Source organism: Pithys albifrons, chromosome 3 (assembly GCF_047495875.1).
Source record: "Pithys albifrons albifrons isolate INPA30051 chromosome 3, PitAlb_v1, whole genome shotgun sequence".
Taxonomy (NCBI): Eukaryota; Metazoa; Chordata; class Aves; order Passeriformes; family Thamnophilidae; genus Pithys; species Pithys albifrons.
This window is the reverse complement of record NC_092460.1, coordinates 5,885,059-5,911,942: the sequence shown is the minus strand read 5'-3', so window position 1 is coordinate 5,911,942 and position 26,884 is coordinate 5,885,059. Positions and strand designations below refer to the sequence as shown.

General features: G+C 39.3%; 1 protein-coding gene across 2 annotated transcripts in view; it reads left to right on the top strand.

The window, feature by feature from the left end:
* TAFA1 (TAFA chemokine like family member 1) overlaps positions 1 to 26,884 on the top strand; it is a 228,840-nt gene that overhangs the window by 160,303 nt on the left and 41,653 nt on the right. For both annotated transcript variants that reach the window (XM_071549683.1, XM_071549684.1), the window contains exon 3: positions 24,953 to 25,093. In XM_071549683.1, the coding sequence (XP_071405784.1) occupies positions 24,953 to 25,093 (141 nt within the window). The remainder of the gene's footprint in view (positions 1 to 24,952; positions 25,094 to 26,884) is intronic.

The window sequence follows — 26,884 nt, the reverse complement described above, 5'->3', positions numbered from 1 at the left end:
GTTTTAGTGGTAGTTTGCCTCTCTGCATAGGCATCTGTGCCCGTCACCATATGGGTGTGCCAGGACTTCCTTTGGCACCACTCTGGTTTTCTGCTCTAATATATGCAAAGGCCATGATAAGCATTAGCTTACTCCTAAGTGGTTCATGCATTTTTGGAGCCCTGCCTCAGGAAATGGGAGTAAGAGTGAGCATTTGCCTGTGTGGTAAGCAAAGACATGGAATTAATTTTTTTCCAATAACCCCTCAAATTCCTTATCTCCTTAATAAGACTTCCAAGATTTTCACATGGTCTGAGTGTAATTGCTCCCATCTGAAAGTGCTAAGAGCTGCTAAATAAGAACTTCTAAGGAGTATGCAGTGTAATATGACAACCTGTAAAATATTCTGTGATTGGAAACGAGTAACACATCTTATTTGTAATACAGAAAGGACCACTTAATGATATCAGAAAAATTCCTCTTGTCTTTTTTTCAGTTCTTACTGAGTAGAAATCCCATTGACTTTATCACCTTAGTGGAGCTTGCAGGATTTTATCCGTCCTGTCTGATATCTCAACAACATGAATATGGATCACTCTCTGTATTTAGGGTAATACAAGGGAATATGCCTTGTAATTATGTCTAATGAGTCTGTAAGGCTGAGAGCTGTGTGTGCCTGTGCCTCAGCCACAGACGGGCAGGAGATGGATGTGATTTCTGTGCCATCCATCATTGCTAAACATCAAAGGCGATGGTGGGGAAGATTGTTCTGCAGCTGCACAAAGCAGATACTGCTCCTGCAGAAGGAACTTGTGCAGATACGTGTTTTCATGAGGAGAAGGTTGAGGAGTAGAATAAATACATGAGGATTCAGTGACACATGGGTGATAATTGTATAATGGTACATGCGTGGAGCAGCAAGATCAAAGATTAGACTGAAACATTGAAGTAGAGAAAGTCTTTGCATCACTAAAAGTGGTTGCTTTCTGTGTCCAAAATATCTTTGAAAAACATTATTTTCTGTGTATGGGTGTCACACCTAATTTGTAGATGACACAGTTGGGCTTTGATCAGAGAGAGAAACAAGGGAATTGAAGACCAAGAATGAGCATTCATGACTCAGGACTGTGCAACAGAGTGAGAAAAGAGGAATCACAACCTGTGCCAAAGAATGCAAATATCAATGTGTGCTTACTCTGAATTTTCCATGTCAGTCCAAACAAGGAAAATGAGAAGAATTCGGGCTAGATGCTGAACAGCTGCACAAAATATGCCTTTAGGACACAGAAAGAGAGATCTGTTTCACAGTGGTTTGGAGGGTTACAATACAAAAGTTTATACCTGAGCTCAGATATCCCCTTGCAGTTCAAAGGTTTATATGACCTAATGCACACAGGGCTGCTGCCAGGCAGCAGGTGCTTAAAACTATTGATAAAGTCATGCACATACCACATGACAAGCAAATAAGCTGCATAAAGTGTAAATAAATATATATATATATATATATATATATATATATACACACAGAGAGAGAGAGAGAGTATATTGACATGCTAAGACAAAGACCTAAAACCCACCAATAAATAAGAAAAGCACCAAATGCTGTTAGAAAAGGGAATATTTTGCAGGAGATCATGCATCTAACTAATGGCAATGTATGAAAGTTTTGGGAACCAGATTTTAAAACCTTGAAGCTGGATCAAACAGATATATCAAGCAGTAATAGACGTGTTGATCCACATTAGTTATGGATCCATTTCAGGATTCTAATTTTGCTGTTTCCAAACAGTAGAGAACAGGAAAATATTACAAATATTTATTACCTCTGACAAAGTTAATTAGCACAATAGATCTGGATGCAAATGAAGTCAGGGTTCGTTGGATGAATCTGGATTATTACCAAAATGTGATATTTCATTGCAGGAAATGATCTGTATATGTAATTTTTTACCTAACTTGCAAAGAGCTAGTAAATGTCAGAATATGCCAGATGACATTAAGGAACTTGTTCAAGCAAAGATGGTTTAAAACACTTACTAGTGCCTGTGGTGCTTTTAGATGGAGAGTAGAAGACATCACTCACTTTCCTCTTGTTTTCTGCAAATAACAGCAGGTAGAGGCAGAGCAGTTGTTCAAATGTACCTCCAGCTATCTGCTAACTGCACTTATCTTTCAAGATAGTCAGAGACTCCTGAGGAAAATACAACTGAATTTTAAATTCCAAGCTAGCAGAGCTTTTATGCATATATATATAAGAATGAGAATGTTTATACACATATACACAGATTTTAGAGATATTCATTCTGAGTATGTGCAAATACATTCTTACATGACATCATAATCTCCACTAAAGTACAACATATGCCCTTTTACAAAGTCAATTCATAACATTTCCCTCATTCTCCTTTATTTGCCTTTTTCAAATTATGTTGTAGGAGTAAAGTCACACTTAGTCTCTGATTTTATAGATGAAAATAGATAATATAATTTAGCATTAATTGGTCACCCTTTTATTATCTATTGCTTGATGTTTTGAACAAACATGATGCTGGGTACTATTGCATGGAATATTAATTGCTATTTGGTGACTAGAAGTGGGTTTCCTCAGCATTAGAGAGCTGGTATTTTAGTTAGCATTTAGTTATGTATTTTATTTTGCATTTATAGCATTTACTTGCTGTGCTATCTGGCTTTTCCAGGGACAAAGACTCTAGGAGACATCAGCATGCAGGAACAATTGTAGGATAGTGCAAAGATTAAAAAGGAATTAGAGGAACAGCAGAAAAGCAGCAAAAAAGTAATAAGAGGTGTAGTCACTCAGAAAATGGGACTGCCACCTGTGATGGAAGGAATGATGATTAAATGTTGTGCTCCATCTGGAAAAAAAACCACTCACAAAAAGGGGCTCATTTTGATTTTATTTGATGAATAGTCTCTACAGTAACTGACACCTCAAAAATAACATTGATGAATTAAAAATACTTAATTAGAGATATCACAGGATGATCTGATGAAGTTCCCGGGGATGGGCTTATATTAGTTGTGTGCATGTTGCCATTAAAAATCTTCATATTTTGGTGCAGAGGCAACATGTCTTGGCCCCCAGACCATCTCAGAAGCTCCACACGTGGAGTTTATGGGGCTAGGGAAGCAGTGGAGCTGTGCTGGGAAACACTGACAGCTAAAGAGGCTCCCAGCCCAGGCAGGAGAAGGTCCTGCAGCGAGATTGGAAGTTTGTAGGGAACCTTCCAAGCGATGCAGAGCTTCAGTCACCTTTACTGAGACAGAGCTTGTTGTCTGGGCTGAAAATAAGAAATGGGTGAGCCCTGTAGAAGACATTAATGAGGTTCTTGTTTCTCCTAGTTACAATACAATTATTACTTTATTATAATAAAGACTGCTTTTTGGACATGTTCTACATGAGCTTTATAAGCCCTTTGCTAGATCTGGAAAGCAGTGACACCACCTGGAAAACACCCACTTTTTAAACATTTTGCATTACTGCCCAACTTTTGTAGTAAAAGGGAAAATCTCAGCCAGCCAAAGTGCAGGAATCCAAGAAGCAAGTGCCTTCTGAAACTCTGTTTTCTTTCCAAAATAAAACAATCTGCCAAGTAACTTCCAGTCATTCTCGCTGTGGCAATAGCCTTTCTCAAATAAATTGATGTACTATAATTTATTGACTCATCCAGGTAGAAAACTGCCCCAACCAGCCAAAGGACCACTCTTTAAGAAAATACAGTGATTTTAAGCATAGAACAGGGAGTTATTTGGCACAATGTTTTCCACTGTACATCACTAGGAAGAAGTGACACAGTTTCTCATAAAGCAGTTAGTGCTGGGTCAGTGTGGGATCCACACTGCTAAAACTGCTGTTTCCCAGGAATAATCATTGCTTGGAATTCTTTGCGTAGGGATGACTACAGTTGTGGAATGTAAACTCTAGATGAGTGCACAACATTTCTAATTAAAATTAGATTTTAAGGGTCTATGCAGAGATGGTCCTGGTTGTTCATGATGTGTTACTCAAAAAACTTTGGGAATTATGGTTGGATAATTTTGTGTAATATGTAAACATGTCATGCAGGACAAAGGGCTTTCAACATTTTATACCTGATCCCTGTGAATTTCCTTAAGAAAACCATGGAACACTGCCTTTATTACAGTAGGGTTTCTGTCTGGATCCCTTTGGCTTCAGCAGCCAGTGGCATTGATCTGGTGCTGCATGTTCCTTTGAACATTTTATTTCATCCTTTCTTTCTCTCCCTTGAACTATTTTGCTAGAAAATGAAAACAATAAACCCATCCAATCTTGGAGCTTAACACATATGGAAAGATAGTTCTGTATGACAAATTTAACTAAGGAAAGACCTGGATTCCTGGGGTTGGGGTGGGTAAACTTGAGAGACTTTTTGATTATGTCCTAGTAATGGAATGATTTACAGCTCAGAACAGGGTGGAAAGGAACAAATCCACAAAATGAACTTTGAAAATTCCACTTGCCCTCTTTCATTTAGAGGCTGGAATTCTTCACCAGAGGCTGCACAGGGAAAATGAAGGCAACTTAATTTCCTGCAGTCCACGTCCCATAAACAAAGAAGTTTTCATTGAATAATTAAACCAGATGGAGTGAAGTCCTGTCCAGGTGTGCCAATTTCTTTGAGTGGGGCCAGGATTTTGCCTTGAGGGGTTTTTGTGGCATTCAAGGACCAAATCTCCTGTCAAATTTTTGCACTATGAGCTGTCCTGATGAGATAGGTTTCTTTTCAGCTTTTCCTGAGAAACATCTTTAAAGGTACTTTAGTGGATATTTCTACATAGGAAAGCTGGGGAAATTCAGAGTAAGCCAGAGACAAAAATGTCTGGTTTTTTTCAAATTCCTGATGCTATTGCACCTGAACTTCAGCTTTACTTTTTTTCTCCATTTCACTTCTATATGTTATTGCCATCTGAACAGTTAATTATTGCTATTGATTCCACTGTATTATCAAAGAGACAGCTATTCCCTTCTGCTTTACCTGTGAATTATGTTTAGACACCCAATAATTATTTTAATAATAGTGGGTATAATGATGAAGAAATACCTCCTCACTCCATCTGCAACACGGAGCTTGAGCCTGAGAAATTGAAGCTGAGTTGAATGCTCATTGGTGTTGCTGTTCAGTTAAACTGATGTGTGTGTGACCTGCTGCAATCAAAGGAAAATCACAGTGGACAGAAGCTTGTTTGTGAAAAAAATCCAAGCATAAGGGCATTAACCTCTTACCATATTTGGGAAAGGGAGTCCACATCTCTTATCTACTATCTAAAGTAAGTTTTAAAAGCTATATACAAGGGTGATAGCATTTTGCCTTTTCTCCAAATGCTCTTTGATGATTGGCATCAGGAATCAGGCAGTGTGGTCAAAAGACCTTGACATATCCCTTAGTGAAACACAACACCTTGCAGGCATGGATGGCATTCAGCAAAATTGGCTTTCCATGAATAAAATTCTAACACTTCCACACAGAAGTCCTGCTCTCAAGTATCTGCCCTCCACCACCTCAGCTGTTCTACACAGCCTTCCAACAACAGCCTCAATTCACAGCTCACTCTGAAATATTGTCACTCTGGCAATTAAGTCTGTGAAGCTCCTGGCAGCAATAGTAAAACACAAAGTATGCAGTGCACAGTCTCTAATATTGCTGAGCAGAACTGTAAGAGTAGCCTAGTGGAGTTACAGATATGTGGGGATGTTTGTGCCTGCTTTTAATGAACTGAGATAAAAATACACTATGAAACATATTTTAATGCTTGGAAAAAATACAGGAAGATGTACTGCTCATCCATAATGAACACAGATTTTCTGTAATAGGCTCTGTGAGTATAGCATGGAAAACTCTCTATATCTGCACACAGACCACAGTCAGGCATGATCAGCACAGATAATTGCACACTTGGAGCGATGCTGATGTGCACAATTGCCCACCCTGTGCATGTGCATCCAGAGTTTTTACAGGCTGATGTGCACAACCACTGCTAAAAAGTGTGTTTAGTCTGTGGTAGCTGCTGTAATATGAAATTCTTTCTCACTGCATTCAGATCAGTCTTAAAATTAAGACCTCCTTATCTTTAGGGAGCCAAGGCAAAGCAAAGTTAAATAACACTTGTGTATCAGCGTGTGTGCATGTGGGGGGTGCCATAATGGGATTATCATCAGTAATGCCTTTAATGTGCTAACACTATTTTTAAGTATTCCTGGAGGCACACAGAAATGTTTTTACAATTATATCTTATTTTTAATTTTAATCAATTAGCACTAAAAGATATATTTACCATAAATTAGATTTACTAAAAGTTTGGGCAATGATCTGGCACAGTTGGAGAAGTATGGAGTAAAACATTTTCATGAAGCACATATAAAGACTTAGAAAGACTGATAGAGTTGTGGTGATGGAGAACATAAAATAATGTATAATTTTAGTCTTATTCTGCCTTTATATTCAATGAAGAAAGATGAGCATTCAAAGTGCTATGCAAAGGATCATCCCTGGACTACAAGGTAGCCCTTGGGGATGTCCCTCAGTCCAGGGCTCTAATTAAATCCTAACTACTCAATTCAAAGGCCCAATTCATCTCCTGGGCAGAACATCTGCTCACACTGCACTGGAGCTCCCATGGCCCAGTGTGGGATGTGGTTGGCAACACTGTGCTTTGAGAGTGAATAATGGATCTGAGGGATCGTGGAAGTGAAGAACTAGGGAAGGTGATGTCAAGATGTAAACTGTAGAGAGACAAGAGCACCCAGGGGAACATGTGCTGAATTGTTTCTGGGGACGAGCAGAGACTGCAGAATAGTGTTACAGGACTTCAAGCCCAAGAGGAAAGGAAGAAAATGGAGAAAGAGGCCAAGAATGATTAGAAAGCAGAGCTAGAGCAGTCCTAGGAGGGAGTCACCTGGTGACATCTCCTGCCCTTGTAGTGGTGAGGGAAAATCACCTCCCTGGTGAAGCTGCAGAGGGCGATTTATTATAAAAACATTGGTTATTGGGAAAAACAGAGTCAGACTGAAATAGGTGTGCCCAAACTGGTGACTACTGAAAATCCAACACACCGGGATAAAAATGGGGAGGGAAATACTGTGATGAATACTGAACTCTTGAATGTCATTGTGAGTATTTAAGATGTGTCTATTGTCAGATTTCCATCACCCCTTCCATCATCCATGCAAAAGTACCAGTGAAATCTAAAATAAGAGCCATATAGTAGGCTTGAGAGACAAAGAAATAGCTTTATATGAGAAAAAGCTGCCATGTCGGTGACCATGTGCAGTAGAGGAAAACTCATGAAAAGGCATGAAATGGAACACAAAATAACAGTTGTATTTGCAGCTCTTTTGATGAATGAGTGCAGATACCAAATAAATTTGTAAAATTGATGCAGGGCACCAGGTTTAACATATTTACTAATACAGTGTGTAAAATGTATGTGAAATACATGGCAAACCAACAGTAAAAGGGACATAAAATACAAAGGGTATTTTTCTAGATCATTTAAACATCATGAATTTGCCTATGATTAAAAATTCCCCTGAAGGAATAGGAGCTCCTGTTCCCCAGAACATAAGTGTGCAAGCAGCCTGTATTGTAATTGTCCCATTTAGGGGCCTCTTCAATGTTCCTTTGAAGCCCTTTGTGTTTCATCTGTCAGAGCGAGTGCAGAACAGATGACGGACAATTGTTCTGATCTGGTTTGGCAGTATTTATGTTCCAGGTTTGTACATGTTTAAGGGCCATTTAGCAGCGAATCTGGGACGCTCTGAGGATTTCTCAGATGCATGGGAGGTTCATCCCTAGCTTGAAGCCTAAGAACAAAGAAGTTTTGGAGAAGGTGTGGCTGGTAGCAGAAATCAAAGACCTGGGGGATGTGCATGACAACTTTGACATTTCCTCCCTGGTTCTGTCCTGTAGCACTGACTGTGGACAAGGCTCTGCAAGGCAGGCTGTCAGATGGTGAGGAAATAAATAAAGCTGTGAGTGTGTACTTGTGAGGGTATTTCATGGCACCAGATAGAGAATGTCAAAAGGATGCGATTTGAATACAAAAGGGAATACAGATGGGTGCATAACGGAGATTTGCTCTGGATAAGAGCAGAAGGAAATGGAAATGCAACACCTGCAAAGGGATCTGGAAGTCCCAACATATGATTTATGTTAGGTATATGTGTGCTAAATAGCTTGGTGATACTTTACAGCAGGTTACTATTTTCAGATGACTAGAAGAATGACCTCTGGGACACTGGGATCAACTTTGGGAATTTAAAAACAACCATATTGGGTCAGGTCAAGAATCCAGTATCTTGTCTCCAGTAGCAGCTGCAGCACATGCTAAGGCAGAGTACAGGAGTGATAAACCAAGAGGGGAAATTTCCCCCTGGACCTTCCCAGTTTTCATTAGTTTGTGATTCAGGGATTTTGTTTAATAACTCTTAAAGGAATTTTCTCCCATTTGCTTTTCTAACTGCTTTATGAGCTCACAGAAATCTTTCAGCTCATGTTCCTTGTGTGACCCTTATTTGTTTGACCCTTCAACTGCATGTTCTGTCATAACTCCTGGATTTGGTGCTGGGAGATGCAGTGAAAATTTGTGTTTTCCTGACATGCATCAGTACCCTGATTACACATTGATTCAAGCACACCTCTTCTTCAGCACTCCTAATAATATTAGAATCCAGAAAGTAACTCTGATTTTTAGTAGAAACATTTAAATTTTGTTCTTAACTGACATGAGTCACCACCAGTTTAAAATTTACATTTTGTAGTTGGGCAAACCTGATCTCCTCATAGAGGGCTCTGGGAGTTGCATTAAGGAGTTGTAGTTGTCTTTTTAAGTCCTCTTCTATTCACTTTATATTGCTATTTGACTGAGGCTTTTTAAGAAGTATTTTTTGGCTTCATTATGAATATATTCTTTTTTAAATCAATAGCCAAAAGCATCTGGGCGGGTTTAGCTTAAACATTCACTTTAAACCTGAATTTCTCCAATAAGCTTCAATACAGTTTTGCAATTTTCTTTTTTGCTTTGTTCTAATACCCAAGTGGTTACTCTCCCTCTCTCGAGGATCAGAAACAAAGCCATAAAACCAGAGCAGTTGACTGGAAAGCTGAATGTCAGAGAAGTGACCAGAGGGGAGCAGAGCCATCATCAGTCCATCATGCTGATGACCATCTGATGAAATTCACAGCAGGATAAAAAGAATTTCTTACTGAGTGAGGGTCAGTGAGTGAGCAACAGCAGCTAAGAGCTTGTTTGTCTCGGGCATTGATCAGTGCACATTTTCAATCATCTCAAATATCATCCCTTTTGAAGCAGTCACAGCTAGGAATTTATTTAGGACACAAAACCTCCAACATAAACAAGGATTAATCTTGGAAGAAAACTCACAGAGACAGCAGCTTTGTGCCATTTCTTTTGTTTGTATAATTAATGTTCCACATTAAGTGTTCACTCAGCTGATACATGCATGGTACCAGCAAAGTACATTCATTCAAATCAAACAGTTTCTCTTGTGTTGTTTTTGGAGCTGTATGGTACATTTGTTCAGCTCCCTGGTAATACTCTAAAAGCTAATTACTTACAAGTATGCAAATATACATCAAAAGTGCCAGTTGGGTTTTTTTGATGCTTTGGGTTGAAGGAGCCCAAGAAGAGAACTATGACTTGGCTGAATTACTGATAGTCATGTATTTTCTATTTCCTGTTGTAGCTCTCTGCAGCAGCTTTTCTGTTGTCAGTCTCTACAATACTTTCTTTACCCAGCCTAGTTTTTAAAGAATTTGCATCGATGCTTCAAGTTCATGCAAATTTTCAGCTGAAACAAGACAACAAAACAGTGACAGTGGCGAGGAGACCACAGATGCCCAGGAGATCTGATCTGTTCAGAAAGCAGCAATCGGCCAAATATTTATGCACAAAGATAACAGGCCAAGGGACAGCTCACCTGCATCAGCTGGGGGTGAGAGGCTTTGGATTACTGGGGATGACAGGCTTTGGATTGCTGCAGTGCAAACAGCAATGGAGAAAGCAGGAAAGGAGAATGGCAAACCTGTGGCAACTCTGTCCCGTTGTTCCTCCTCACAGCCCAGCTTTGTCCTGTGCTGTGCACTGAGCTGACAAGTCTTGGGGTTAGAGGTTCCCTTTCTGAGTGTCTCTGCTGCAGCTCAGGACCAGGAGCTCAAATGTTACAAACCCATGTCCTTTCTTCTCTATGCCCTCTGCACTGGCACCATTATCCTGGATGTGAACAGGAAGGCACAGAAATTTGCACTTCAGTAGTGATTAGTTATGCCAAAAATCCTGGTATTCAACTCTGCCAATGAAATAACCAGAACTCAAGAGTTCTCACAGATCTTGCCTGGGTGGAAGAGACTATGAGCTCAACTTTGCTCTCTGCAGGTCTTCTTTAGGAGGATGGGAACCAGAGCTGTTTGTGGATGCCACACTGCTGGTGCTCCATGAGGCTGCTCCCTGGGCATAACCAGGGAGCAGGAGGACAAAGTTTAAACCTTCCAGATCTAGCCAGAACCTTAGATTAACAATTGTAAAAGTATACACCTAAGTCTTAGATATAGACTGGACAATGTCCAATAACTTACCAAAGCCAGATAATAATAATAATGGTAATGGTAATAGGAGGAGGAGTAGCATAATAATAACAGTAATAATAATAAATTCATTGCCTTGATTGAAGGGAGCTTCTGATGCACGTTTTTAAGGGAGTAGTCAGATTATTAAATCCCTCAGTCAAAACTTGTGCCCAGCAACCTCAATATCCTCTGACATGGCAATTATTTAGGACCCAGTGCTATCTCACTGAGTTAGAAAATTTCTCACAAGACTATCTCCTGGTCTGAGAAAGTCCTGCCATTAGATTTCTGTTCCAGCATCATTTATTCACTACTCTGTCTCTCAGTATGAACCTGTGCTTGCATATCAATCCCACAGAATGGTCTTTTAGTCTAAAATGCTGGTTCCAGCATGGCTGAATGCTGTTTATTGAAGTAAAAATAATATCTGATCCTGAAAGTATTACCATATATATTCAGGTATTGGAGAGGTCATTTGTCCCACAGAGAGAATTATGATTTCTAAATAAGAGAAGGGTTACAATGCATGAGACTATGAGAAGGTGATTGTAATATCAAAGGAGGCAAAGAAATAAAGGAACTTTCCTAATAATTTCAGTAACTTTACTTGCTTGATAGAGTGTGTAAATTATTGTAATTTGTTTAGATGAAATTTGTGTATTTTTCCAGGAATACTCATTTATCAGAAAAAGAATTTTTGTGATGCTTTCTGTGGGTTTCTTTTAGTGGTGATTGAAATAAAACCCACATCCTAAAGCTATTATTGTAGCACCATGGATTTTCTGGCTGCATTACTTGTTCACAGATGGTTAGCCTTTGACATGGCAATGAGATTGTTCACTTCTGCAAGATGTTAGCACCGATCAATAAGAAAACTGTCTTACAGAGAGAACACCTGTTTGTCAACCAAGCCTGCCTTAAAGGTATTTCTGATATTACATTTCTGTTTGTTCAGTGGAAAGTCAGTAGTTTTCCTGGCTGCAGGGTTAAATTCCCCCTTTTTTTAGTGTGCATTTTGATAGGAAAATGCTCACCATGGAAAAAGAGGGAACCCACATCTCTGCAGTGCTGGATATCTTGGCCAGGTTGGGCTTACTCTGTTCTCCTTTGGGCCACAGTGCTAGTTTGGTTTTCTGCCAAGTAAAAAAAACATCTTTCAAGTTTTAAAATAAATATTTGGGACTCCAACAATTTACCAATGGTAATAAAATATTTGCTACAAAAGATGTCACTCATAAGAAAAAGGATCAGAAAAATTTGTAGGCCCAGGAAATACTGAGACTGGAACTAGAAAAAATCTGAACTAATATGTCTGGGGAATAGAAGTTTCCAAGTATTAATGCTAGAAAATTTCTAGCTCCTACAGAGGGGATGAAAAAAAATAGTAAAGCGATGGCATTTCCCCCAAGCCCAGGAGGTAATAGTCTTTTTGCTTGCTGAGAACACTGCTGGAAAGCACAGGGCGCTGTTTCAATTAGCTGTGGCATTCCTCTTCCATCTCAGAGTGTTGGCTGCATTTTCTGTTGCATAGCATCTGTCTCTGCTTCTCCCCCTGCTTTTTCCCTTGGCTACTTCCACAGTGCCTATGTGCCTAAGCAGTAAGAAATACCAAGGTGCCTGGGAGTTTATATGCTCAAATATTCCTAAACCTTATTATCCTGTGTGGAGTGTCTATGGTTTAGTTAACAGATCTGAAGAGCAGAGTAGAAATAAGTGCTGGATTGGGAAGATCACACAGATTTTCTCTCTCAGATGGAGATAGTAATGCTCATCAGCTTAAGAACTCAGAATTTTTATCATTGTTAATAATAATGTAATTGTTACGTTACAAAGTGGAATTTTGAAAACATCAGTGATGTCAATGATGCTGAGAAGAGCTGTGGACATCGTTAAGGTGATGGGGACAGGATTATGAGGGGAGATGAAGAGAAACAGCAAATGCACAGCTTGTCTAAGTGGTGATAATGATGATGGGGGATGTGATAACCATCTAAACCTTATCTGACATCTGTAAATGTGGAATAGGGAATAGTTGTGTTCAGTTGGTCATAGCATTACAATTAGGGTTAATGAGGAGAACTGAGCAAAAGAAAACAGAACATTCTTTTGCTTTCAGCCCAATGGTAAAGCATTAAACACTAGAATGGTGTCTTCAAAGGGTCCCCTGTTGCACCAGCAGAAGTCCAATTGCTTAAATAATGGGAAAATAAATTGAGCAAGATGCTCATGAGTGTGTGGCGGAAAACATTTTGATAGTGGGAAAGAACTGGGCAAGATGACCTCTTCTGCTTGTAATTACTAGCACACTATTAGAAAGAGTTGGCAGAGATGTCCTGTTTCTTGTTTGCAGGCTTTTCTCTCTTTTTTTTTTTATTTGTAATGACAGGCCAGTTTGTAATCCACACTGTCCAAAACTTCCAAGACTGGAAGTGCAGGCAGGTTAACTGAGAGTTCAGAGCACTAGGACAGTTTCTCTGGTGGGGCTCACCTGGAGCTGCACACTCTGGATGCACATGAACCCTGTGGGATGGCACTTAAACCTGAGCTCTCTGAGGCAAAACCTTCAGGCTTGAGTGAAAAGGTGTTTTTCCTGCTAGCTCAAAAGTGGACAAGGCTGGACATGAATCAGGACCATTCCAAGAAGAATGGAGGGAAGGAGAACTATTTTCACACAGTGCTGTAATTAGCACAGCATCTGCAGCACATCACACTGGCTCCTTCTCCTCAGGAAGCTGCAGAACATGGACAAGTGCCTGTGTCTTTTTGCATGATTACTTTGAAATGTATCACTTGATTTATATTGGACTAAAAGTTGAATTTATTTTTATCCTAATATAAAATGGTTCCTTTGTGATCATAAGAAACGTCAGCTTTCAAGACACTTTCCTCTTTTTGATCAGGAGTACAGCATAAAGTTTATTGACTGTAGTACTATATAGGAAAGAAAGGAAATCACTAGCTAAAAGTACTTGCATTACATGAATTATAACACAACCTGAGACAGAGATTTTATCTTGAATTGAAATTTGTTGATGTTGGCCAATGAAGTGTCAATGTTTTTCATCAAAATGGTTTTAGTTTTTAAAAAAATTCTGTTTTAAAAGCAACTTTTAATTGAAAAATTTGATTCCAAATTCTCAGAGATAGTGTTTGGATTGATACTGATCATCACCAAGGGTAAACAGGGCAGAGAAAAATAAATGTGTTTTCTGCCTGGCCTCTTGGGTTCTGCTAACTGCAGAGCTCCCTGCATACTGCTACTGTTTAGCTAATAAAAAATAAATTAATATGAATTTCAAGTCAATGCCATAATGTGTCACATGTTGCTTTCAAAGTAGGAAATTATTTGCTCACTAGATTTCATGTATTTCCACTCAAGTATGCAGTGCTTTTTATTCCCATTATAAGGGAGCAGAGTGAACTGAATTGCACATGTATTCAAAGGAGTGGCACAAATCTGAACAGGAGCCAGATGATCAATTATTAGGAGGTACTACTGCATTGTGTTGTTCACCAGGAGCTTCCAGAGAGAAGAGAAAGAAATTGTCAGAGAGGGAAACATTTAATGCAGTTACAAAATGGTAAAGAGAGAAAGATTGGGGAACCAGAATAAATGAGGGTTACAATTGTATGCAGGGAGCTGGAGCGGAAAGACAGAGCAAATCAAGGTGACAGGAAATAAAATATTGCCCATCAACAGAAACAGGGAAGAGGGAGACATCAAAACATGGAGACTCAGGCAAAAAAAAAAGGCATCTCAGGATAGTTTTTATGGGAAATGTTTAAAGTAATATGGAAAAAGAGAAAATCAGCCAGACTTGTGCTGTTTGAGATAAATGTCACCAGAACAAAACAATAACAATAAAAAAAATTAAAAAAAGAAAAAGGCATCAAAGGTTATCATAAAATAAAATATTGCCATAGTCCTCTCTCTTAAAACTTCAGTGAGGAGAAGGCAACCACCCTTCCACTGCAGCTTTCCACAGAAATGGCTGCACTCATGAGTTAAATTTGGAGAACAGTGTGGTCCGAATCCCACATCATCCTCTGCTTCCCCACCTCTTCCTCAGACGTGGTTTGGTCCTGACCAGAAGTAAAACAGCTCAGTCATGCTTAGGTCTGGCTAGAATAGATCATTTTGAGAGAGGATTTTTTTAACTTGTTAATTCATAACCACAGTATAGTAGTCTGAAAGTTAAAATATTGCTGTTCCCATATTCAGTCCCTAACATTTACTGAAGTGCTTGACTGTGCTTGGAGCTAAATAAGGTTCAGTAATGAGTGTGCTATAAATTCCTTAGGCTGGAGACTACCAGGTTCTTCTGCTATGGATAATGTATGCAGTGCAAAACGCTTTCCATGCAAAAAACAGCTGATTGCTTCTGTGCCTTTGGTTCCATCCCCTGTCCTTCTGCACCATTGTGAAGTCAGTTCCTGGCAAAGGAATCGTTTTGTACTCAATGCAGGACCAGCTGCTGGTGGTCACGGTGTGAATGACTCTGGAAATATATGGGGTGGGATAATGTACACACTTGTCCACTGAAAAATGACTGGGAAATGATTGCTTGGCACTGCTCAGCCGCTGCAGAGGACAGGATTTACTGCTGCTGCTGCTCGTGGCACTCAGCACCTTACAGTGACATTTGCTTACATGTGGCTGTAACTTACAGTCCTTTGTTTTCCTTTTCGTGGGTTTTGTAAGACATGGTCAACCCCATTGATGGGAGTGTTCCTGCCACTATAGCAAGACAACTCATCTAAAAGAGGTCCCATTCTAAACACCTCCACTTTGATCCCATCCTCACATCTCAGTGTTATACATTGGCCAAATTCATTTAGACCCATTCCTTCTTGTTATTTTATTTATTGCCATGCTTGGGGAGATTAATGCAGCGTCTGCACTGGTTATAATTCTCTCTATCAGTCTGTCTATAGTATCTCTGCAATCCCAGCTCTTCATCACTGTACATTCTTTATGGATCACATTACTTTCACCACTCCTTATCTAACCACTTCATAAAATCACCTCACACATTTATAAAGCATGACAAGAGCATTACCATAAACTATGTTACTCTCCTCAGTAAACACATCATAAGCTCTCCATAGGCTAATCACCTTAGTGGAAAAATTACCTAGGAATGAATTTATCTGCAGCCATCAGATCAAAAGAACTATACAGAACAACATTGATCTGCTTTTCCACAAGAATTTAAGATCCCTGCACCTATTTTCATGACTGAAAGCCTGGATTTGAAAGTTGGTTATTGCCAAGCTGCTTTGTAACTGGTGGATTAATTTATGAATATTTAAAAGAAATCCTAAAAGTGTGAGAATTCCATGTATCATATGAAAAAGTAAAGGGTGTGTTATGTGTGTAATAGGCAATTTTGTGTCTCTTTTGAGGTTGGTGGGGAAATAATTACAGTTTCCCAGTTTGAAGAGTAGTCTGAAGATAAAGGCAGTTAATGAAAGTATTAGTGAGTTTTAGAGAATTGGAAACTTCAGGGTGCTTGGGGAAAGCCTGTTGGGCAAAAGGAAGACTCTGGCAGGACCAAATAGTGTTTGCATAGTTGACATAGAATAATTTCTAAATCCTTTCTTAGTAGCTACTTCTCATGCACATTTCTGTAGTCACTTCTCATCAGCAGCTGTGACTAAATGACTTTTTTCTTATTGACTTAATTATTCTGTCCAAAGAGAGAGTTGTCCTGTCTTTCTTTCATTGTGTATCTTTTCTGAGACTCATTTAACTTAACTTCAATTCTTTGGATGCCTTTTGCTGGCAGCATTTTAAAAGACCAACATTTTGAAGCCACAAGAACAATATTCTGTGGTTCACTCAAATTTTATTGTTAGTCTATTTTCAGGCTTAATTCCACTTTGGATTTTCACTGTTCTCTGGCAAGGAACTAGAGATGTCAACATTGGAACTGTTCGCTTCTGCTCAGCAGCAGAAATGTTCATTTCTTCCCAGCTTTGATACATAGAAAATTTGTTCTGGGCAGGAACTGCGCAGCTGCAAAGCAATGATCAGAATAGCACAGCAGGTCTTTTTAATCTCTAGTTTATACTGCTGCCTGCAGTTTAAATTTTAGGAGGAGCACTGCTTGAATGCAGACATATTACATCTATTTTGTCCAAACTTTTTCTTTTATCTTCTCTGACATATCAAATATTAAATTTTCCAAACCACCCAAGTGACTGAGAGAAAGATTTTTTAAAAGATGCTCACAGTTTTTGTGCTCAGCCTTGCTAGCATACATCATTTAGACCAAGACATCCTATTTACAAGTGATATAGACCTCTAGGAGTGTCATATCTCACTGAAGTCAATGAAATTTAGACTCATAATGCTTATTACTTTTTGATATGGAACTTATATCTCAAAAATAACATTCTTCTCTGTTTGAATTAAGTTCTGCCTCTTCATATGCATCTCTTAATGGCATTCCAGAGCTGTAAATCCCACCAAGACTTCTAATTTCTAACCTCCATTTCTCAAACTTGCTGTAAGTTGATCTCCCTTTGAAGCAAAAAATTCTCATTAAAAGACTGAAGATCCCCACTAAGAGAACATTGGATTCTTGCCTGCCTCGTGAGTTACATATCTGGGGTTTGTGATTCATCAATACAAGAATGCTGATAGTACTTACTACAATTCACTTGCCAGAGTTCCTGGGACAGAAAAACAATCAGATGTGTGGGGTGTGGGCACGGCCCTGGCAGGGAGTCCTCGGGGCCAATGTACACACACAACAGGTGGGATGTTCTCCTCCATTCTGTCTGTCCTGTGCACACTGTGCACGTGCATGCAAAGTCATGATTAGAACCACACATAACTCTGCTCCAGGAACAGCCAGGAGCAAGTTCCTCATCAGCATTCCTGCCCAGCCTCTCCTGCCCTGTTGTCCCCTTGCCTTCCTCAGCCACTCTGGTCTTGCTCACTGCTGGTGGAGCTGCCATGTGCCAGAGGCAGGAGCTGCTCCAAGGCTGCCTTGTTGTTCTGGATACCATTTTTCCTTTGATTCATCTGTAAAAGATTTTCTTTCTTTTTTTTTTTAATATGCATAAGAATAAGGCCCTGTGCAAATTCCTCAGGAGATCAATTTGCAAGGCTCTTTAGTAGGAAAACCTATTCTCTAGTGTGTATATTGGTTTGATATGGAAATCCATGAGCCAGCCCTAGATCCAATTGCATCTCATACGTTGGTGTGCTCTGAGTTTTCTTTGTGAATTCAAGAGTAGAATCCATACCATTTCTCCTCTAAAAAAATACCTATTTTTAATTTCTGTGAATAAACCAGTTCATAAGGATTAGAGTCTATTCATGGCTAAGTATAAGAATCTGTAAATCTCTCAGATAAAAAGCCTCCTGTGGCTGATGGCAGAGAGCATTAGTAGAAAATTGTAAAAGACTACAAATCCATGTGCTAATTAGAGCTTTGCATATCCCTGTTTCCCCTATATTATACTGAATAGGAAATAAAATACAAATGAAAAAAAGAAGTTAATATTCAACTGAAATATTAAATTCTTCTGAACAAAATATTTTAAAGATACTATTTTTCTCTATAGGTTCTTTTGCTGTGGATTTTCGTGAGAAAGTTTGATTTCATGAAAATGGTTTTTCTGTCAAAACTGCTCCTAGAAAGTTAACTCATAGCACCATAAATAACCAGAGATGCCTATGCTGAATGCACATTGCCCCTCATAGCTCTTGAATTCTGACTCCAAAATCAGAACTTTGGCTCGGAGTGAAATGAATTTCCATGTGTAACTCACCTGCTTTGTCCAGCATTTCTTTTCCACAATCTGACTGGGGTGAAATAACATTATTTTCTTACTGGAAATTGGAGTGTTGTACCAAAGACATGGAAACTGAGGTCTGAACCTACAGGATGTTGAACCACTGACCTGGAAAGAGTCCTGGGGGCTGTTAGCTGAGCTGTGACCTCCATGAGTCACTCTTTTAAGTGACCTAAACATCAGAAGAACCCCAATATGATTTAGAGTTTAGCCCAAGGTGCATTTCCAAGGGAAGACGGATTTCAGTAACCACCCTCCTTGTGAAACTGTTTGTTCTGGTCTTTTGTAAAGAAATAGCAGCTTCTTAGAGGAGATTCCCTGTGTCTCCAGAACCCTTTCATAGCAGCAGCATTTGAGAAAATAATATCCCAACCTCAAACTTAATGACCCACAGTGGGAGTTGCTTGCGGTTGCTGTTGTTGCACAGAATCTTCCCAAAATAAATATAATATATATCTTGCATAATGAACAATGAAAATCCTGAATATTAATGGAAATATAAATAGAAATTTAGGAAACAGACCACTGGAGTCAATTCTGATCCACTGGGCAAAAAAAATTCCCATATATAACCAGGAGGTTTGCAGAGCATACGTGGAGCATCAGAAATTCCCACAGTTAAGGTAATTCTGTACATAATGAGTTGCCCATTAATCTATTTATATCAGTTACCATAATGGGAAAGAATTAAGTATGGTGTAAGGCTAACATTCTGTATTTAAGTCAATTCTTTGATGATACCTTTGTATTACATGAAGTTCATGGGCCAAATTCAGCTCTTTCGTGGCTTCTTTGGAACTGAGGGCAGCCTGGCAGGTGAGGGGGAGTTAGCCTTGACCTCATAAAAATGAGTGAAAACCATAAGCCCTCTCTGATGGCTCTGCAAATGCATCCTGTAAGCTTGATCCTTTTCCTTCTGGAGTAGATAGAGAATGTCAGTGGATTATATGTAAAAGAAAAATTGGAGAGTAATTGCACTGTGGCTATGAGGAGTCTTTTATTTGTTCTCTTATGAAGTGGCTTGTGGAGTAGCATGGGACTTTGTTTTTCCATCTTTTACATATTCCTGTCAGAAGCAAAAATGTTATTTTGTAAGTACCATAGCAGTGGCTTATTATTTCTTAAAGTAAAGTATAGTATTTTCCCCTGTGCACAGTGTAGTCTGTAGTTCTGGCACATTAGCTGGCATAAACATTTTGATTAAAGCTTATGAATGTATTAATTACACCTGGGAAGTTTCCAAAGCTTATTCAAACTGAAAACTCTTTAAACTGCAGCCCCCAAACCTGAATTCTTTATAGTAAATGTACAAATGGCTGTCACCAGGTTGTTTTTTCTTTCAGTTGTTTGTATAAAGACACGAGGTGGTAAGAGTGCAAATTTTTTTACCCATTAGTTTCTGTGAGCACTTTTTCAGAAAGTCTGGAAGCGTCAGAAGAATTTTTACTGTCACACTGTTCAATGTTTGCTTGAAGTCTATAGAACTTTAATTCTCTTTTAAATTTTCTCTGATCTCCTTGGTCTAGCAGCCTCTGCATATACTTAAGCACTTACCAGAATAACATATGGGTATATGACCTCAACAGGATGATAGCATTGGCACTTAGACCGGCTAGTTAAGCTGTATAAATAAATAGAGTTATCATAAACGAGCTATGGTCCTAATGAACTACCTGGAAATGTTGATAAAATTGGTGCATATCCTTTCTTTTGCTTGTTTTCCCAAAGTGAGTTGCTGATAGTGTGACACAGTCAGATATGGCAGCAAAGCCTGAGAAGTTGTTTGGGTATCACTATTTTATTGCAAGTAACATCAACAAGTTCCTACAACAACCTTCACATGGATTAGGCCGTGAGGTGCATTGACAATGAGCTGGAGGCAAACATAACAGAGGATCTGAATTCTAAAATCACTGGGTGTATGACCCCAAAAACAAAGATGTATCTTATCTACCAACCACCTGTGCCACCACCAAATGGCCCAAGAAGCCTCACCCCAGCAACGCTCTGCTCATGCATTCATGCTCACATGCATTCATTATGATTGACCTGCCCTAGGAAGGTCCATTAAGTGGAATTCATTTCAGGCACAGATGGTCCTGAATAGCTTAATGTCTGTCTGGTGGCCAGAATGAGTGAATTCTTGATGGCCTTAGACTTCTGATCACATACATGCAGCCAAGGAAGAAATGAAAACATGTTTATCATTTTGATAAACAGTCTCTCTCATTGCTGCAGGATGCTCCATGTAACTCAGCAGAGTCAAATACTATTAAATTGTCATCACTGTCAAAGAGAGAACGTATAAGTTTTGCTACCTCAGTCATAGTTAATGATTTCCACAATGTATAACACAAATCAGTAGTGCTGTTTGCCTTCTTTATGTTTGTTTACTGATAAGTTCAGGCTGGGCTTGAATACAGAGGCGAGTTATAATTCTGAAGTGCAAAATATGCTTTTATTATTACCTCTCAGCTAGAGAAATAAAAAACAGAGATGACTAGGAGATGGCTTTTTGGCTTCTGCTAGGCATGCACTCAGACCCTGTAGGTGATTAGATATTTTAAATCACAGCCTCCCACAGCAGGCTGATACTTAAGATAAAATATTTCACTCTACGGTGTGCAAACTCAAGGTGGCTTTATAACAGAGACAAAAAAAGAACATGATTTCAGCAGTTTAGTGTCCTCCAATTAGAATTAACCCATTGGCAGGGCTAACAAACAGTTGTCCCTGTTTCACAGTAAGAATGTTGTACTATTTCTACACTTTTGTATTTTAAGCCTATGCAGAACAGAGATTTCTGGAAGGCGAGGAAATATGAGCAGAGTTGCAATGGCACAGATAGTTGCCATCTGCAACATCCCAGAATCCTCCCTGGCAGCCAGTTCTGTCCCTCTGGCTTTGGTAGGTGTCACATTTCCTTCCTGCAAAGTTGAGGGCATCCTGTGCACTGAGTGCTCAGAAAGGATCAGCTGTTCTTACTATCAAGTCCTGCTAATGTTTGGTGTGAAGAGGATATAAGTCATGTAAGGATGTTTTCATTCATCTTTGAAGCTCCTTGAAGGAAGATCAAAGCTATTCCTGATCTGCAAGTTCCTATTCCATTTCTAATCTTTTTCTGATTTTCTTGGGGCAGGAGGGAATTATTTAAAAAAAAAAAGAAAAAATAAAAAAGAGTTATTTTTCTTGCCAGGTGGATAAAGCAGCCACTTCATGAAATTTAACTGTCAACAAAGTATTCAGAAGACACTTACTTAGAGGATTTTAGGGCCCTTTCCCTTCCTTTTAAATTCAATGGCAAATCCCCTATTGACTTGATGAGTTGGATGAAGCTGTTACTCTGGAATCAAAGCCAGAAGCTACCATAGCTCAATAGACCATAAACTTCAAGAAAAAAAAAAAGACATTTCTGGGTTTCATGACAAGGATTCAAACTTTTGCTGCACTCACAGCCTTTCAGGTCAATAATTCACATTTTTTTCAGGACTCCCAACACTGTAATATCTCACCAGACCTTCCCATGAACCACTGAGAAAAAAAACACCTCTGGCTCAGGAGTTGAAGTCCTCAGATATTGGTATTAGGGCATTTCTTGGTGCTCCCCCTCTCCCCAAAGAAGAAATGAAAACTAAAATTCACAGAATGAAAGGGTACTTTGCATACAGATCTGAACAGCTTTAATATTTTTCAGCACAAACTGGAGACTAATTCATGTTCTTCTCCCCACTCTAAGTAGTTTCCTCATTTATACAGCTGAAATAGAGATTTAAGTTGAACCTCCCATCCCCAGTATATTTGTGGTATGTACATTCATATGAATAATGCAGTCAAGGGTGTGCTTTTTCAATAAGGTTTTTTCCCAGTCTCACTGTGTCCATTTGTATCTGTCTGGTACCTCTATTCCCATTTTGTATATGGCTTTTTAAAAGTCTAACACGTATATGCATCATTGGTGAAAAATACACCAGCAAAACACATTGCAGGCAATACTACCTGACAGTCATTCATAGGCTAAATGTGCTTTAATGGAAAAATCTGATCCCACAAAATGAATTTTCCAGGAAAACAGGGCATGAAATGTGCAGAACTTTCTCCATGTGAGATGCATTTTTTTCTTGTCTCAGAACTGGGAAGGATCTTTCTATTATTATAATTATTATTTGCACACAGTTATAGTCCATGCAGATAAAACTTCCAATTAATGTACTTAACTGTCTAGCAGTTTAAAAAAAAAGTGGTTTTTTCATTGCTTTTATAGTTTCATTATATTTTGCCCCTCCTAAATAACTATACACTTTGAGCTACATTCTTTATTGCTTCAGCAACTTGAGCTTCCACATAACAATTAAAGGTGTTATAAAGCTCCTCCACCACAACACATTATTTTGAATAGATAACCAAATAGGCAAGACTAGCTCATGTGGTTATTAGTACTCATACAGCAAATTAATGAGAAAATTAAGCATTTGGGTTATTCACAGATATTTACCATGCAGTCTATGCAGTCTAAAATTAGAAATGCTTATTACTACGTACATTATCTTTATTGTTGGGGTTGCAATCAATAAAATCACAAATCTTTCTCCTCCTAGGGCATGACCATAAGATGGATTAAACCAATGAGAATCTTTTCATTGCCTTCAATATGATTTGGATGGGGAAACAGGGAGTTTATGTGAAGGATTATTTCATAGCAAATGCAAACATTTAGGACTGAGTCGATTATCACAATTCCTCTTACTCCTAAGAGACACTTCAAAGACTGTTTGTCAGATGATGGCTCTCTTAATTGTTGGAATCTCTCTTCTCTGACACCTATTGGCTTTCAAAAACCTTGTGTCAGCAGGCCAAATGCCCCTAATAACTAATAAATGAGCAGTATGTCTGTCCAGATGACTTAAATATTTCCTACATAGTCTCATGCTTGCAGATTCATTAGTGCTGAACCCCATGATCACACAACCCAAGTTCATTTGCCCTAAAGGATGTTCACAGACTTTCATCCGCTGACTCACCCTGGAAGGTCAGAGGTTTTAAAATTTAGTATTATAAAACATTTCCACACTTTGTGAGTGCTGATTGGTTTTTGTTGTTTGTACCTCTTAATACTGCAGGTACACCTTATGGCACATCACCCATATGATCTTAAAATACAGGCAAGAGATTGCTCCCTGCCCACCTTCCCCAGTGCTTCACTACAGAAGTGTAACATTTGTTGAACCCTCAGGTAACAGGACTCTGTCCTGAGCAGGGAGATCCCACTGGACTCCCAAACCTCTACCAAAGCCCACTGTTCACAACCAGATGTAGATCAGCATCTCCACACAGCTTATCCTCCCACCTGCCTGCAGGGTACTGTAGTGTTCAAAAGCTCCCAATATTGTTTCAAAAAGAGTGAAAACCAAATCCATGAATAATGTGATACAGCAAAAGCACTGTACAGTTAGCAATTCATAATGGTATGAAGAAATAATGCTCTTCTGGAAAAGCTTCTTACACATTCTGGTCTTTAGTGGGCTGTGCATGAGGTTCTGTAGTAAGTTTAAACAAATCCTGCCAAATTTATGCTGCAGTTTCATAAAGTAGCCAAATATCTGTGGGGAACAGACTGACACTATTAAACACTCAGTGATTATGAGCTAAATACCATCTGAGCTGAGGAATGGAGGAATTACCTGGGCAGTGCATTAACCCACTGTGGTGTTTGTCTCCTTGCACTGCACTGCTGAGGTGAAGGGGAATGGCACACCTGACATGTCATTTCTGTGCTCAGCATATGCCACAAACACCAACTATTCCTAAAACCAAGGCCACTATCTATCTGGGTATCACTCCTCTGTGTTCTCCATCTAATACAACTATAGCAAATGTTGATAAAGTAAAATTAGGGAGAAAACAAATTAAGCCTGGTGATCTTGCACACAATGAGAATGTTTCCTGCCTTAAAACTGCCTATTTAGTGAGTGGGGTAGCAAAGGGAAGTGCTGTTGGACCATAGTGTGATTTGGAGAGACTCACTGACATTCCCTAAAGGCTAAGTACTAGCACAGAATCAAATATTTGGAGAAAAATCTTATTTTTAGACGGGTTCTCTTAGTCCCTGTCCTTGTACAAGAGAACATTTGGGGAGGAGGCCCCCAGTGTTACAAGCATAAAATCAGCCAACAGTTGTTGCGTATTTTCTGTAGCATTTCATCTACATTTCTTCAGGCTCAGACCTTGACACAGTCATTTTCAGGCCAAAAATTATGTGGATGTCAGAGAAGCTTCTAATATAAGACAGGCAAGGAACATTTATCTACATTTTCTATTAAGAAGGAGGTGTAGCAGCACCTGGCTTATTTGGGAGCACAATAATGGGAGAAATAACATTGTAATCCCACCTGCACAGAAGCCAGGCAGAGTCACAGACAGGAGCACGCCTGGGTGCTTTGATTAGCCACTGCTGCTCTTCCTAATCAGAGTGTCAATATTCTCTTTTTTCTTTTTTCTTTTTTTTTCTTTTTTTCTTTTTCTTTTTTTTTTCTTTTTGCCAGAAGGAGGAACGTGTGAAGTTATAGCAGCACACAGATGCTGTAATAAGAATCGAATTGAGGAAAGATCACAAACAGTAAAATGCTCCTGTCTACCTGGGAAAGTGGCTGGGACTACAAGAAACAGACCTTCCTGTGTTGATGGCAAGTACCTCCTCCTGTATTTATGTCTCTGTTTGTGTACTATCCAGCTGTGAGTCTGTAGATTATGCATAGGAATTTTGTTGTGTTCTTTTTTTAACAACACAGGAAAATCTATAAGCATAAGTACATATTTAGACCCCCTTCCTGCTGCTTTAGTGCATGGTTCTGTGCACCTGGGTCATGTTAAGATTTACCAAAAAACTGGGAGTATAGTAGCCAGCATAGGACCTTTGAGAAGAGATTATGGGGAAGGATCAAGTCCTTAATAAATAACTGGACAAAATTATCCCTGGCGTCACTTCATGGGGGCCCATCAGTGCCACATTAGTTTTGATTCATAAATATTTCAAAGGACAAATGTCATCCATTTCAATTTAATTATCCATTTAGAAAGTAAGTGGCAAAATGAGATAAAGAAATGAATCTTGTGTTCTTGTCTTGAAACAAACATTACAGAAAGATGGAAAAAATCTTTGGCTTTTGAAATCAATGGTACTCTTGCTTGTCACAGGGATTTTTTTTTTGCTGAAGCAAAAGCATCATGTTATTTGTCTCTGGGTTTCACATCAGGTCTAGCTCCACAGGTGTTTTCCGCTGTGGAGCTCCCCTGGCACTGCTGCAAGGTGAAACCATTCGGCAGCTGGGGAGAGAGACACGGCTTGGAAGTGCTTAGCAAAATATAAATCACATAAGAAGATGGGGAGTAAGTGGTACTCATCCCATTAGTTACCCTTCCCAAACAAGCTGCTCCCTGTTGCAGTACCCCTCTGGACAGCAGCTTTGTGGAGTATCTTGTGAAAATCACTCACTGTTGTTTATGGTGAACATGCTGTGCCATTGTCTGTGCCAACCCACAGCTCAAAGGTGTCTCAAAGGCCACTGGTTCTTTTGGCTGCAGCTGAAGTAGACTCTGCACTGGGCTTTTCTCACCCTTTCCATGCCTGGACTTCCAGGGGTGGTGGTGTCTCTGCAGGTATTGGAAGCAGCCAAGTCTATTGTTGGTCATTTGGCATTCACCTTCTCCCTCCAGGAGAGCAAGAGGGGCAGCTGTATGAGAAAACTTTGGGAAAAATGTTTTTTTTTGTTTTTTTTTCTGAGTACCTTTCCTCAACAACAAGCTGCAAAGGCACTAGAATGGAGCAGGGGCTGTTGCTGTTGTAGCCCAGCATTGGTGGGTGTTGTGGAATGGAGGGTTGTGAAGGCAAAACTCAGAGTCTTGCACATTTGACACCAAAAAGATGAGAGCTGGGGGTACCTTGGAGGAATGAGAACCTCATATTTTCTCAGCAGGTATTTGTGGCATGTGGTTATCTGGTTTATATATTAAAGATACAAAAGAAATGTTTTATTTCCAAAATTTTAAATTATAAAGCAGTGTTTTATAGCTTGTTATACTGGGAATACAATTCAGCTTCTGAACTCATGACTAAAATCATGCTATGCATGCACCTGTGAATGATTATAGTTTAATCCACATTCTGTCATTCTGTTATTGCTTAATTACCCTGATAAAAAGAATCTTTTCTTTTTCTACTAAGCACACTCTTAAAACTGTAGGTGATATCTACAGCTTGTCTTAACCAAAGATCAGCTGTACAAGCCTTGAAGAATTTCATGTTCTTTAGCAGGGCATGAAAAGCAGGGGCAGTGGTCAGAGCAGAGAGACACCATTAATTCAGCTCTCACAACTCTCTTCAGAGAAGAGAAGCTCAAAGAATGCTGTGTTAAGAAAAGAGTCGGGTGCAGGTGTGGACTGAAGCCTAATTGCTCTGTCAGGATTACAATAAAAAG